Source organism: Mycteria americana, chromosome 1 (assembly GCF_035582795.1).
Source record: "Mycteria americana isolate JAX WOST 10 ecotype Jacksonville Zoo and Gardens chromosome 1, USCA_MyAme_1.0, whole genome shotgun sequence".
NCBI classification, from domain to species: Eukaryota; Metazoa; Chordata; class Aves; order Ciconiiformes; family Ciconiidae; genus Mycteria; species Mycteria americana.
The window spans coordinates 211,830,254-211,846,382 of NC_134365.1; the positions used below are offsets into that span (position 1 = coordinate 211,830,254).

At 44.8% G+C, this 16,129-nt stretch overlaps 1 protein-coding gene across 1 annotated transcript in view; it reads right to left on the bottom strand.

Moving 5' to 3' along the window:
* Window positions 1–16,129, bottom strand: part of FAT3 (FAT atypical cadherin 3) — a 330,887-nt gene that overhangs the window by 223,480 nt on the left and 91,278 nt on the right. The window contains exon 2 of the mRNA XM_075491129.1: window positions 6,431–6,745. Within this exon, the coding sequence (XP_075347244.1) occupies window positions 6,431–6,745 (315 nt within the window). The remainder of the gene's footprint in view (window positions 1–6,430; window positions 6,746–16,129) is intronic.

Genomic DNA, 16,129 nt, shown 5'->3' on the forward strand with positions numbered 1-16,129 from the left:
AAAGGCCTCATTTACAAAATGTCAAAGATCTTATTTCAGAGGAAGTTTATTAAGAGTTTAGCAGCATGCACAGCATCAACTGCAGCGTCAGGCAGGTCCCCCAGTAATGCAGCCGACCCTCCACAATGCGGTGGGAACAAAGAGAAGCAGTGGTCAAAAATGAACATACAAAGTTGTCCATTCTTGAAGAACAGACTTAAAAAAAAAAAAAAAAAAAGTAGCATGAAATGCCTGCTACAAGAACAGAGTGACAAATTGACCAAGGTAGTACTGAGTTTAGCTTGCTATTGTTGATCCAAAGACCCTTAGAAATGTCATCAAAAAGTAATTTGTTTAATCTTTTCAAATGGTCCAGCATTTACCTTTAATTATTACATGGTGGAAGGATTTAAATGCCCCTTGCTTTACAGAACCAATGTATGTGAGTCTTTCTCCTCACCCAATGCAACTTGGGTTTAAACCTGAGAGATGTGCAAGGCTGTAGTAGGGACTAAGTTGCCTCCACTTCCACTCGTTGTCCATATGACCCTTGCATCACCTACAGTAGAGCAGGAATGTTAATAACTGGATTATTAAGATCACTGAAGTTTGCCTCCCAGAGCAAGCTGTGTTCCCTTGAGATGATATCTACAGCAAAACCCCAGCAGAATTGAAAAATTCTGGAGTATTTAACACTCTTTCTTCCTCTGCTGGAAAAAAAGACATGACAAACATGGGCCTTGGAGAACAAGAATTTATCGCAGAGTCCCAAGAGTGCTCTGCTGAATATATAAACCACTGTTCCTTCTCTCTCCTCTCTATTATACCTTTATTTCTGGGCTGAGAAGAGGCACTGGGCAGCCAGCAGCTATACTGCTTGGCAACCTTCAGGACACAGTGCAGCAGCAGAGCACTGGATTTGGCTCAGTCTGTGAGAGCGAAGACATGTGTGGGGATTTCTTGGGACAAACCAAACAAAAGCATCCATAAAAACCAGCATGTATGGCAAGAGGGTGAAGCACTGTTTTAGCATGGCAGGGCAAACGTGGCATTCAGCCCCAGCAGGATCCTGTGCTGGCTGGCTTAGTGAGTGCAAAAGAAAGCAAAGCCCAGCCTACTGAGAAGAGTAGCATTCATATAAATTAAATTCTGACACTCACTAACCTCATATTAGCTTATATAAATATTAATACTACTTCAGCATGAAAATATCCAGTCTCTTTCCAAATCTAGGTGCAGATGTGACAGTTCAGAGACGACTTGCAGAGGCAGAGAATTCCTGCTCTGGAAAGATGTACCGACCTACATATACTATTTCTAAAGACACTAGTGCATCCTGCCTTAAATACGGCCTCAAATAATATTTCGGGAGTGCCAGGGGTCTGCATCTGTTTAAATGGTGCCAGCGAGAGACTAAGCAAGGTGTAACTGGATTTTTCAGACACACCAGCATAATTTTAGAGTAAATTCATTAACATCAATGTGCACAAGAGTGAAATTCCATGTGTTGGCATGTTAGTTAAAACACTAATCTACGTAAGACTGAAGGGAAACTTATTGGGTTTGTCCAATATATGTGGAACACTAAACAAAATAATGTAATGGTTTGAATTAAAATTCATTGTTTTCTTCAGAGCACAGAAAAGTAATAAATCAGCGCAGTAAATTACCCCTGTGCTGTGCTGTGAAATTAACACCCATATACATGAAATAAAAATAAGAATTTACGGCCCTAATCAATCAATTTTTTTTTATTAACTCCATCATCTGTTTTATTTACCTTCTTCCACATGCCTCTCACCCCAAAATAACTCACTCGGCTCGGGGCGGCTGTGGCACTCCCATGGGCTCGGCTGGGAGCCGGCCAGCCCAGCTGCTCTGCCAGCAGCTCTGCCTTCCTCCTCCTCCTCCTCGGCCCCATCTCACACCACTCACCAAGGAGCAAAGCCCTGTGACCCTGTGCTCTGCCAAAGCAAGCCTGAGCCCTCCCCAGCACAAAAGTCAGGCTAAGAGGGAAATGCGTGGCTCCCCCAGCAGCCCCACCAGGGTTTAGGCTGACCCACGGCTGCTGGAGGTGCCAAGCACCGGGAATGCCTCCATCGCCAGTGCGTGTACAACGCAGCTGGGAAACAAATGCACAGGGGGATACCTTTCCCTGCGGTCACGTAACCCATAGAGTCACTTCAGCTATTTGAAAAACATGCTACCCACCCCCCTCAAAACTGTGCCTTGCAATACCTCTTGCCCATTACAAAGAAAAATCTCAATTTGCTCTCTTGGACATGCTAAACTTAGGCAGCAGTCTCCACCAGTTTGCAGAACAAGGCTGCCTTGTTCTCCAGCATGAATGATTCATGGTTTCACACGTACTCATGTGCTACATTATTCACGTAGTGCTTGTACCTATGAATATCAGCTCACGAGATAAAAGTGTGGGCCGAGGCACAAACTGATGCTCGGCTGTATTTTAGAAAAAATAATCAAGGTGAGAAAACAAAGACCTTCATGGGAGGTTGCCCACACTGCCTTTCCATACAAGGACAGCTGTACACAGGAGAGCTGCTCATGTTCCTGTCCTCCTCCCCCAGAGCACCCATATAAACCCCAAGCCCACAGGGGAGAGCCCCCGCCGCCCACGTGTACTCGTGCTCCCGCAGCAGAGCCAGCCCCCGGCGAGAGCACGAGCTGCCCAGGGTAACTTCGGTGCCAAAGTCTTGCTCGCAGCAGCTGTTTAGCAGCTCTTGGTTCCTGCAGGAGGAGGTTCTTGCAGGAGGAATTCCTTGGTTCCTGCTCCTCTCTCCAAAACCCATAGAGCAAATTGCAGGTGATAATCCTGAAAGGTCTGAAGACTGCCTTCAAACAGATCCAAATGCATACGATGTATTTGCAGTTCGACAGTACCTAAAATAGCCACCCAGAGCTGTGCCAGTCTATAAAAACATAGGAAGTGACAGGTTGTCTACTAAAAGGTTTCTTCTACCTACAGACACAGCATACAAGGACTATCGTTGCTTCCGCTATCCAGATAATCAATTCAGATTGTAAGATTTGGCTGCAATTATGATCTTGTATCAGAATCGGGAACAAAACCTGGACTCCCTACGTCCCTGCTTGGTGCCTTGATCAGATGGCAACACATGCAGTGGTACACGTGCCTCCAGGAATCTGCATGACCTGCATGAGCTATAAAGCGGCTGAAAGTGAGGTCCAGAGGAAGGCAAACAGTCATTGCTGAGCTCCAACGACCACTGAGAAGGAGCACGAGACTGTGCAAAGGCAGAGAGGGACATGCCACGACCAGGGTGCAGCAGCACTTGGGGCATTCCTCTTTGTGCCGGCAAGGACCATCTAACAAGATGGGATTGCCCACCTTGCCCAGGCTGTGCTGTGCCCATCAGCGCTGCAGATAACCACGTCATCTGCAGTCAGGGCAGAAATGTCTGAAATACCACCCACCCACCAGACACACACCATAAGCTATGATATACCCTGTGCACTCTCTGCACTTTGTAACAAACCCAACTTAGTCAGTACAACGCACCAAGGTCTAAAAATAAGAAAGAGGGCACAGGAGGCCAGGGCTAGTAATGCTTTATTTTCCAGCAATAGTGGGAGATTTCTTGCTGCAATACAGCCAAGCAATCTTAGGAAGTGATCTATGAACCATGATCCATGATTCTTCTCAGCGGAGGAAGCCAAACTCCTCTCTCCCACCTGTCTTCCTCAGCCTCTGAATATTCTGCGCTTAGGGGATACTCATTTCTGACAGTAAATCCAGCAAGAGGTTTAAGCCTGAGCACATTAGCAAAGCCCAATCAGTTGGGCATCGGGGTAACTTCTTAGTACCCCAGGAGCATCCACACACTCCACCTAACTCCCTGACTCTAGTCGAGGCCAACTTCTGCTGCTTCCCATGAAAGGATGTAAAAAATGTAGGATGCTGTCTTCATGTTGCCTCTCAGCACCTGATTACTCACAGGAGAGAGATGTCAGTTTTCTGGCACTGTTTAAACTTCCAAAGTGACACAAAATAAAAGATCCCCATTCTCACAAATGACTGCTCTCCCCCGACAGCAGGAGCACGCTCACTCAACCCACATATGCGGCAATCGCCGCATATTTGGGTTCACGTTAAACCTTTTCATCTTGATTATACAGCACGCTGTCACATTCAGGGCTGCTGTGCAAAGCGCTACGTGAGTCATTGCTGTGCTGAATCTCAGCGAGCATATGGGACCGGCATGCTACGAACCTCTTCTGTGTGTGCAGAAGTTGCCTGTATAAAACAACCGGAGTGTAAATTGCTGTCTTAGAAAAACTAGTGCACTGCAGGGAGATGGCTGAAAGGAGCCTGGCCAGAGACCCCCAGGGGCACTCTCTAGGAAAATCCATTATGCTTTTATTCCTTGGACATCAGCATCCCACCGGGAGAAAGCCTCCCGATGTTTGAGGCCAGGCAGGCAGAGCTCACCACATGTTGATACTTCCCAAGGGAGGACAAAATCCTTGTGTTCAAAATGATAAACCTCCCTTTTGGGACACGGCACCTCCGGGTACACACACTCTGTCAGCCCCATCATTTTAAAAGGCAAAAACAAACTAAAAGAGGCCACCTTGCCCGGCTATCACTGCTCTGGGTTTGGCACCAAGGTGGACAGAGGCAGATGGTTTATCCCCTCCATGACAAATCACAGCCAGCCACCAGCCAGGATGCTCACTGAATGCTGTGAGGGCCCTTTGGGAGTTGCCCAAGCAGCAACATTACTCATCCTGAAGCCTTTAAGTTTCTCAGACAACAATTTCCACAGCGCAAAATGAAGATGAACCATCTTCAGTGTTAACTGTGAGAATGAAGATCTCCTTGTTAGGGAAAGTATCCCTGCCCGCTGCTCCAGCGGGACGAAGAGCCACCCCACAGGGTGTGCTACCAGGCTAGGGTGCTGCGGGGCTGCAGCACGCCTGGCCCCGGTCCTCGTCACGGGCTCACCCCGGCTGCTGTGCGGATAAGCAAAGCTGTGCCGAGCAGGTTGCTCTGCAGGAAGAGCCGACGGGAGGGAAGCACAAGCATTAACCACTGCGGAGTCCTAACTCTGCTACTTTGCCCAGATGGGATTTATGAGGTGGGGAGGGGGAGAAGGGATGCAGATGGAAGAGCCATCTTCGGCCATTTCAAGTGTTAAAAATAAGTGAGATAAGTGCCTTAGGGCTCGGCAGATTGAGCACAGAGATTATACATGCTCCATGATTCTTCACCTGGGCTTATGCCTGAAAAGATCCTGACCCCTTCTTATGCCACACATTGCAATAGGATTGCCCAGCCAAATGTTGAAAACCTATTTAGTGAACATCATTTTCCTACACCAAATAAAAATGTTCCCTCTCAGGTCTATTCCTTCTGGCTTCCTAGCTGTTTAGAAAATTGCAGCAGATATAAATAAACCTTTTTTAAAAAAATCAGAACCCCAGAACAAAACCAGGAGCATTACAACCAGCATAAGAGCCGTGTGAATCCTCTGAACTACTTTGGTAAAGATCAGCCTATTGCTGCGAAAGACCCCACCAACTCTCTAGCTCCAGACCATGCGGGAGGGTCCCTTGCCAGCCAGATGAGTGAGGCATGGCTGGGTACATGCCGGAGTGAGGGCTGCTTGTGACCAAGCACAGGTGGGCACCCAGCAGAGCATCCACGACCTTGGGCTATGTCTCCTGGAGCAATTTCTTCATCAACCAGGCACCCAGGACACCTGGATCAGCAAAAGCACCAAGGGCAGAGAGATGTGCAGAGCCGATCTGCATGGGCGCAATGCTCCACCGCCAGCCAACAACAGCACTTTAACTTAAAACAACCACCCTATCTGCAACACTGCATGCACAGGCTACATCCCCAGCTGTTACAAATCAATGCAGACACACAGATTTTTTTTTTTTTTTAAAAACACCAGAGGGACTTTTAGGTCATCTAAACTGTCTTTTTGTATAAAACAAGCTGTAGAATCACATTCATCTACTGTAATGCAGAGCCTAATTACATGTTCTGGACAACCATCGTATCACTCACTTCAACAGCGCTACGCCAGCTTACAAAGGATGAAACATGGCTCTGTAAACTGCAACAGCTTGAATCTGCTTCCTAGCATTGCTCTGCAGACTCAGTGTAGCAAAGTCTCATCCCTATAGACACAGGGAAGAGGCAACAGCCAGCAGCTATTTGGTGACCTACAGAAGAGCGATCGCTGCAGCAGCACATTTGCAGCATGTCATCTGCCAGTGCACTCGTGTACGGATGCAAAAGAGGATGCTTTAGACACAAACAAGATGCTTTAGACACATAACTAACCAGAAAACAGAGGTTTGGAAAGCAATGCAATGCCAGTGGATCCTGAAGGGGAGCAAGCTGATAACTATTTAAATTGCATTCTCCCACCACCCTAAGGCAGCAGGATTTTGTTACCTGTTTTGGGATTGATTACAAAGAAGTTCTGGGGATTTCCACTTGTAATTCGGTAAGTCAGTTTTTCATTAGTGCTGGAGTCAGGGTCCTGGGCTTGGATCTGAATGACAGATACATCCTTCGGGGAGTTTTCCATGACGGCTGGGTAATAGATAGGTTCAGAGGTGAGAGGGGCGTTGTCATTCACGTCCTCCACTTCAATGTAGACTTCGATGGTAGTGTAGAGTGGGACGACACCATGATCAGTTGCATACACTGTCAACCAGTAGGATTTGGTCGTCTCCCGGTCAAGAATATCTGCTGTGTAGATAACTCCTGCAGAAAAACAGCAAGCAGAGGATCTCAGGAATAGGATCAATGAAAAGTCCCACCTATTTGATTTGGCTGTACTACAGAAATGTGTTCTGCACATAACAAATGCTCCACCCTTAGAAAAATTAAAGTTGTGCATAAAATGAAAACAGAAACTTGAATTTGGGCATTGTTTCCTGAACCGTGCTCAACACCTCAATCCTTTGTCCCAAGAAATTCAGGGAGGGAGGTAAAAAGATGGCTCTTCATAAGTGTCCTAATGTCATAACCAGTTCTTTACTGGGACTGCAGCTGGCAGAGTAACAGAAGAAACACCATCATTTTCTGCTGGTGATGTGAACTTGTATAAACCTTGGTAGAGAGAGATATCACCATTGACAATGAATTGCACAAGAGGAAGTGGCTCCTCTTTTCAAGCTCTTGCCAGTGCCCTTGCTAAAGAAGAAAACCTAGGTGGCAGTTTAAAAATAAATCAGAAGTTTAGAATTACAAGTTCAGAAAATAGATGGTAAATTTAATAATGTGATCACTCATTCCACAATGCCAAAATCCTGGATAACACATAATCAAAAGCTCACATAGTAGAAGCTCTTAGACAACTAGTATATCCTCTTTTATCATGGAGGAAGGAAGGGTTTGGCCACTTTACCTAGTGGTGTAAGAAAACATGAGTTCGTTTCCTACCTGGTCCTAAGAAACCACGAGATAAAGTGTGTTTGTGTATAACAGAGCCACAGAGAGGCAGGGCACCCGCCACTCCATCCACGTACTACCCCCATGCCCATACGGTTCCTCCCATGAAGGACTTCCACCCACCTCATTTCTGCCTAAAGTGATTTAGAAATCCATCCTCCTCCTGACATGAACACCATAACCGTGACGACTTTTGTAAAAACAGATATAGGGCCCTTAAACCAGAAACACATCCTAGCGCTATAAGACCTGCTTGTATTTGCATAGTCCAAACCTCCACTGACTTGAGCACTGACCACGAATGCACAGAGGACCAAATACACCAAATACGGACTTAGGTCTTTTTCTAGTAACATCAGATCCATATCCTTCTTGCTCAGCTATATTATTCACCCAACAAAGGTGAGCAATGCAGCACTGGAGGACAAAGGCAGAGTGTATTCTAAATATTCTTGTTCGCACACACAACCATACCAGCATCAAAATAAGCAAATGCACTTTCCCACCACTTCTGCGACACATATACCAAGAACATTTTCCTCTCCTAATAAAGCATTATTAAATCTTGGGTGACACATTAATAGAGTGGATCTCAAGCTTGAGAAATACTAAAAAGGACAGTTTGCAGACCATCAAGTCATGTCATTAGTAGATGGAAACTGGTGGAGAAGTTGCAGGGCAAGACAGGAACACAAGAAACCTGAATTTAGTCTCAGATGTGCTTGATGCTACTTAGAACAACATTATCAGTTAATCATTGAGGAAAGAGGTGCTCTAAGATCAACACTAATAAGGGATGTGTGGATCTTTTTGTCTTTTGGGTTTCTTAAGTATCAGACTGCACTGAAAGTTTCTATGACAGCCTGAAGTCTTAGAAAAGCTTTAAAGACACTGGAATAGGCAGAGAGGTGTTTTGGGCAGACTTTGGGCACCGCTAAGGAAGGTGCAGGCTCTGTGCTCAGCCACTCTGCAGAGCACGGGCTGCCAAGAAGGGATCCTCCTCACCAGTCCTACCGGAATCCTTCTTAATGGGGTATGTAAAGTTCAGATGCAATTTATCTGCATTATTCCTCAGCCTCAGTCTTACCAGTTATGCATCAAAACTGGCTTTCTAGATTATACCAGCAATTAATCCCTTTATGACACTGGATTCAGACAAGACCTTTGGTTTAAAAGTCAGCTGGTAAGTCTATTCCATTTCTTGAAGAGCAGCCATGAAAATGATGGCCCTGTGCTCCTGAGACATCAGAAGAAGGGATGGATTTGATGGCCTGATAGAGCTTCTGATGTCTAACAATATGAACAGCCCCAGTGCAAGCTTCCCCAGACATGTCATAGCAGAACACATTCTATACTGAAGTTTACTGGCAAACTTACTAAATTGCTTTTATGAGGGGTAGCAGCAAGAGGCGAATGGCGTAATTTCTGTCCTAAGGGACTACCACCCCTGGTGTAAGACAGAGAAGCCCACCAAGTGAGAAGGGATGCTGCCTGTCCCCAGGGAGCCAGGCTGTGGTTCCCGACATCCCCCATCCAACTCTGCTCTGGGCAGGAGGCAGCACAGAACCCACCACACAGTTACAGAGATGCCTGATGTACTTGTACTCGTCTTACAGGACACATCTTTTTTTCTAATTTTCTAAATATTTTTTTCAAGTTTAGGAATTTTTAATTATATTTTTTAATGCTAGTTTGTGGCGGTGTGCTCCCCCCCCCCCCCCCCCGCCCCGCTCCCTGCACAAGCAGTAACCGTCAGTGGGAGTCATCCCAATAGCTGCATCCAGCTTATGCTGGACCTTGAGGACGGAGGGCAACAAAGTAGCCAAGGGCTGCCTGAAGCAGGGATCTAAACATCTTGCTGGTATGCAAATATGACCATAAGTCAATCATCTTGCTCCTTAAATAGTGGACAGCCCAGGGCCGGTTGAGCTCTCCTGCACGGCAGCGGGCTGCACGCCAGGATCTCCCCTTGAGCAGGGACGCCTCTCAGGGTTACGCCTCGAGGTTGGGAGATTCCTTGCCGCAACAGATCCTCGGTAAGTGACTAATAGCATGCGAAACTTTGAAATCTTAGCTAAGTGATATAAAGGATTGATTGCGCACACATATAATCCTTTAGACATAAACCGCTGACCAAGTCTGGGACTAGGACTGGGTCTAGCCGCACCTAGACTCCTCTCTGAGAAGGAGTTTAGAAAGCAAGGGGATCCTTTCTGAACCTCATAACTCAGCGGGAGGGTCTCCCTGACAGTTTTGTCTGACCCTGTCCTCTATGCAGTAAATAATCAAGTGTACCTTGCCATCAAATCTTGTTAAAACACTGTCGCACTGAACTTTGTCAACTCCCTATTCTGTATCAATAAACTATATTTTTACTTCTCTCTTGAGAGTGAAGTGCACCCTCACTCCATCCACGACATAGTTTGAACCGACAAATATTTTCCTACCATTTCCTTCCATATCCTTCTTGCTCAGATATATTATTCACCCAACAAAGGTGAGCAACGCAGCACTGGAGGACAAAGGCAGAGTGTATTCTAAATATTCTTGTCCACAGCAGCCTATGCTATGTAATGACTTTCTGTAGAAACATGGGTGAAATATGTAGTGAGCTGTGATGAAAATGCCTAGAAGTCCAGAAGAGAAATTACATTGCAGGGATGAGAAGAGCCCATAATAAATGACACCCCGTGGAAATAAATAAATAAAATAAAATCCACGTGGGCAAGGATGAGGCAAAAAAGATGAACATTAGTGCTCCTAGAGAGACGTTGATTTATTCAGAAGACAAGAATTATTTTAGATCTTTAAACAAAATTTGAAATAAGTAAGGTTTTCCCCCAGTGAGAGCACAGAAGGTTTTAGCAGATTAACCTCTGTTTATGAAGCTGAATTTCACCAATACTGACCTGACAATAAATCTATCTTCTGAATCATTCCTTCATTTTATGACTCCTGGCAATAGTTACTTTCCATTTCTGTATTTCAGAAGGAAAGGATCGTTGAACAAGTGTTAGCAACTGCCAACAGGTCTGCTACACTGGGTCTTCTTTTTACTTTTGATTTATTAAAAGGTCCCAGATATGAATTAATTCTTTTTCCTCAATATGTCTTGTCATTTCACCTGTCACCACCACACAGCAGCCTGATAAATAAGATCTTTGTTCATTGTCAGGTTTTCCATGTGGAAGCCCTCCCGTCGCCCCAGGAACACCTTCTACTGCGCTCTCGAATGTCCTGCACAATGTCCTTTCTGTCTACCCAAATATAGGTCTAAAGTAAGTACCCACAAGAATACGCATGCTGCCTGAATATTTAACCAAAATCTCTCCATGTAGGTATGGTGACACCTTCCAGATGAATGCCAAACTTCATCTTCATATGAGGTGTTAACTCTGAAGACTAATGATGACACTTGATTGTCAGTACTGTTTCTTCATCACTATGGCATGAATGCAAAAAGGCTGACAAAGCTGGCATCAGGAGCTGCAAAATATTCCCTGGAGCAGTCCATATGTAGGCTCTCACTCACTTTAGCTAAGTGAAAGTATGGGGAAGGATGAGAATATCCCTGGGTAAGACCACAACACATTCAGAAAAGACCTCACTTACTTCAAAGCTTATAGATATGCACAGATACTAAAGAAAGACAGAACATTGTTTTCAGGGCCAGGAGAGCAGAGGGGAGGAGAGGCCTTTCAGAGCAGCTCTAAGGCTTTTCTCGGACAGCTTTTGTGGTGCGCTCTTCCCAGCTGCCTGCTAATTAGAAGAGAAACATGAACAAGGTAATGATGCCTGAGCTAAACAAATCAAGAAGTAAGAAAAAACACCAGCAGAGATCCTGGAAATTTCAAAGTGATTAAAAACCAAAAGGTTCCAAGATTTTGCAGATGCATTTCTGAACGAGGCAGAAAAAACAGATGTTCTCCTGTCCACTGGGATGCTACGCCACAGAGGCACTACTGCATTTCTACATGAGGCAGCTGAAATCCAACCGAGCAGCCTGTAACCCCACTTTTTCTGTCACCTTGGCCATATTTTGTAGTATCCCTGAAGGACTGAAGCCAGCACTTCCTCAGGCCCAGGGCAGCCTCAGAGATAAAGCCAGCCATCAATCCAAAAAGCGGTGCCACCCATATGCTTGCCACTGCATTCCTCCAAGTACATTTGCCCTCTGCGATTTGCCAAGCACCACATGCATTACGAACACTATAAGTGAAAAATAACAAGAGTGCATTAATCTCTGATTAAAATCCTGGGCACATTTATATGTAAATTAAGTGTAGCCTTTGGGCTCGGCATTGTGCCAGCAATGCAAAGGTTGTGTGCTTGTTTCTCTTAAAGGCTTGTTTTCCCTCTTTCCCTGGGAAAATAATGGGATAATGTTTTATCCCATTACAAACTGGATTTCGGCAAACTGGATTTCCCTCCTTCCTCTTCCACTGATTTGCTGCACATCTTTCAGCAAACCACTTCAAATGATGTGGTCCACTCAAAAATTATCTGAAAGTTATGTATTTACTATAGTCACAAGAAACCTGAGAGGTTCTTAAAACAAAATCATATTAGAGAAAAGCAGTATTTCTTTCCTCGCCTCTTTTTTGCCCCCTGTTTGTTTACCCTACCTGTTTGACAGTACTTTGTGTGTAGGTCGCGTGATGAATGGACCTGCCACAGCTCTGCAAGAGAGTGTTTACTGGAGCTGTCAGCCTGGGTGTTTACATAGGTGCCCATCGCCATGGATATCTGCTTTGCACATACGTTTCTCCTAAAAGTCAGATCATCCTTCATGAATACTCTCAATAGCGCAAACATTGAAAGGAGTTCAGTTTTGGTTAGTTTTTTTTCAAGGCAAGATTAAAAGAAAACTTGGTGGTCTGTAAGAAGCTGGGCAAGGAAGAGACAGAGGAGAGTAACGAGGCTCTTTAATCTAGCTGAGAAAAGCAAATCGAAGTCTGATGGCTGGGAGTCAATGGCAGAAAAAGGAGAGTGCAAATAGCCAGCGTGGAGGATATCTGGCAGGAGCAACTGCTGGCCAGGACGGGCCAGAATCTCCCATCATTTGGCATCTTGGTACTGGGACAAGACAATATAACCTATTCTCCTACCCAAGTTATTGGCCTAGATGCAAAAAATAATGTAACGTGATTTTGCTGAGTGACTCAGTAGCCTGTGTTACAAAAGTTGCCAGTGTAAGTAGTCATACTCTCAGTTTCAGCAAAAGATGAACAAGATGCGGGGAGGTTCCTGCACAGACAGAAAGAGGACCGACTTGGAAGTATTTGTTACTCTTCCAAAAACTTCTATCACACAGTACTACAGAAAATCCCTTAATTATCTCTTTTTCAAAATACTTCAGTGGTTTTGCAGGGGGACATCTTGCTTAATACCATCAGCTCAGTTGTTCAGTTGAGAAGAGCCTCAATGACAAGATGTTGCTTGTTCTTCTCATCCCTTTTCAGGAATATGAGCTAATTGCACAAATCTGCATCTCAGACTGGGAAATTAGGAAAGGCCAGCTAAGGTGAACAGCCCACTTATTCCCAGAGCCTGACCCAGCAGTGGCCACAGAGGAGGGCAGGAGGAGCGGAGGCAGCAAAGGCAGAACCTGTCCTCCGCACAAGCTGCAGCGTGGGATGGAGGTGACGCTACAGCAGCACACCCCCAGATGTTCCCAGCTGCCAAAGCGTGGCATGCCCCTTCCCACCCAAAGCCAGCTCCTTGCTAGTGCAAATGTAAGGTTTAGTGGTTAAAGTAGCTATAAAAATATATAATCTTTAAGGTGACTGAAGGACTAAGGGTGATGGATGCACCTCCCTCACTTCAGCCCCCAGGGCACCTGCAAACTCACCCTCAATATCTGCAAGGGCCACGTCAGCTTCTGCCTTGCAAAGTGCTACAAAACCGCATTTCTAGATCCCTAAGTCTGCCTCTCCCCCCCCAGCTCCAAAACAAAGGGGCTCAGTGCAAAACAGCTACAAAGTAGAAGCTGGTTTATTCCCATATTAAGACAACGAGGAAGTCGGGAATGCCTACTGACAGCCAAGTATTCAGGGCTCTGTTTCATCCCTCAAAGGAAGAAAAGAAAAATCACTGATTCCAAAATGCTACTAATTATTCATGACCCTCATCAAAGACTCCCTGAGTCTCGTGGCAGTAAACACACCACCTTGCCTGTCACCGAGCTGTCAGCCAAAGGTCCTCGCTTGCACTGCCTTGCTGGAAAAAAAATAAGAAATAAACGCAGCTTTAGAAGAAAACAGTTGAATAATGACTTTTTTTCAAAATTTGTCCATCTAAAACACAGAGAGGGAGGAAAGACCTTACACACCTCATCCAGCTGCACCAAGACAAAGGCTTTACGCTCGCCTACCCGCGCCCCTGCCCCCAAGCTCCGTCCAGATCCTGCCCCCACACATCGTTGCACAGGGAGGCCACAGAAAGATTTGTGAGTGTAAACGCAAATGTCAGAGCTAATCCGGATTCCTTGCATTGAGCAAAGACATGAATTTTGAAGGACACTTAGCAGAGAGCTATCGTAGGCAGGAAAAGTTTAAAAATACTGCAAGCCCATTATTCATCAAACCAATGAATGTAAAATCAACCAAAATGGCATGATTTGTAGACAGGAATTTCACACCCAATTAAGGAAGAAAATTTATGATTTCAAGAAAGCTAACATTACGCCTAGCCCATATATTTTTTTATTTAGGTCCTTCACATAGAGTGACTCTGTGTGTATAAAAGCAGAGTGCATACCTCTTTTAGGGGATATTTATCTCATTATTTCCATTAAGGGTAAACTGTAAATATAACCCACAGGATTAAACAGTAACGAAGACGTGAACCTGAGCACTGATGCCAGACCGATTCAGCACACTGGGGCCACCAAAGCCAGTGAGAAGTCAGAATAAACCATACATTATAGTCACCCCTTTTTTAAGTCTTCTCGAGCCATGAATCACCAGTGCCAGTTCTGAATACGGACGGCGGTATCACATCAGCCGCAAACTCAACCAGAGCATGAAGGAGACCTATCGCTCATCCCCCCCACCGCTCGCAGCCAGCAGCTTTGAAAATCAGGCTCCTTACTCTGGTGATTAAACGTTATTTCAGCGCCTGCATTTAAGCCCCCCCCATTGTGCAAAGTGTGGCCTCCCGTTTTTATTTTATTGCACAAATTTTGTAGGCTGTAATGCATATTAAAGTACAAACCCAGCTCCTATTGAAGCGAATGGAAATATCCCCATTGACTTACATGGAGATTAGATCATGCCCAGGAACGAGTCCAAAAGCAATATTAACTTTGTGAGGCTATACATACCTAGAACTTCCTAATATTCTTTTGTCTGGTTTAAATATAAAACATATATAATAAACCATGCTTGACAAACAACACAAGACAGGTAACATTCTTGTCTAGGGCTTAACCTTTAATTTTCTCTTTTTTACTTATGTTTTGAATGTACAAATTTACTGTTGCCTCAAAATGCAGTTTCTGCAGTGAATATTATGTCTGAGTTCCCAGAGCAGTAAAAAAGAATTAGAAAGCCAATCCTCAGCAATGCTATTTCCACTGACACTGAATTAGCCTGCAAATATACCTTTTACAGTGTTATTACACACAATATCATGAATATCATAACCAGCCACGATCGCGACAAGGACATTCAACATGCTAATAAATGTAATATATCTGCATGTAATAGATAAGTAGGTAGACAATGTACAGGTTTACAGCTCTTACTGGACACAACATGCCACCAGGTGTTTCAGGGGCAATTTCAAGTGTGGGCTTTTTCCAAAGGAGGCACCACCGCTGCTGTTGTGTGCACAGCATTGGGTGTACAGAAGGGCTGTAAACCGCTCCTGCTCTCAGAAGAAACCATCACCACGCAATGGTTTAGACCAAGCACTGCCACTTGGTCTGAAATCCAGATGAGGCACATATGGAAACTTCCTCTGACCTCTGAGGTCTTGGGCCAGCCAACAGCCCAGCCAAAGTCAGGGACACTCGTGTGACTTGGACACACAGTGCAATTGCAGATCAGGTCTGGCAGGGGTCATTAAATCAGGTACAGCCCTATCGTCATGGCTTGCACGGGCTCAAAACACAGGCTGCAAAACACAAACATAACTTCATCTACTACAGGTAGAGGGGAAGTTCAACCAATCAAAGGTGATAATCAAGTTTAGGTCTGGCCAGTGCTCCCTCAAATCAAAATAATCAGAATAATTTTAAATATATATATATATGTTTACATATTTGTTGCTATTCATATATATTAATATATTAATATTTATGAATGCATGAATATTTATATATAATATATCCATACATATATGAACACCAACAAATATGGAGTATACGTATGTATATGTATCCATATATATGTGAATGAGATGATTCAAAAGGTAAATGTTGCATACCGAATGCAGTGCCACCCACCATAGGGACTGGGTTTTCTCAGGGCTCTGATCGCAGCTCCCCGGGTGTCCCAAAGCAGACACCAAGGCTGCGGGACTGCTGCCACGAGGGCGGTCTTCCCAGTAAAGCAGCATCTTAATGGCAATGAAATAGAGGCACATCTCAGACTAGGTGCTTGACCTTCCAGGTTACTTATATTTTGAGTTTTGAGGTGAGATTCTTCCTTCTTTACCTTCCAATGACTTAAATTCAATGCTGCTGGTTTC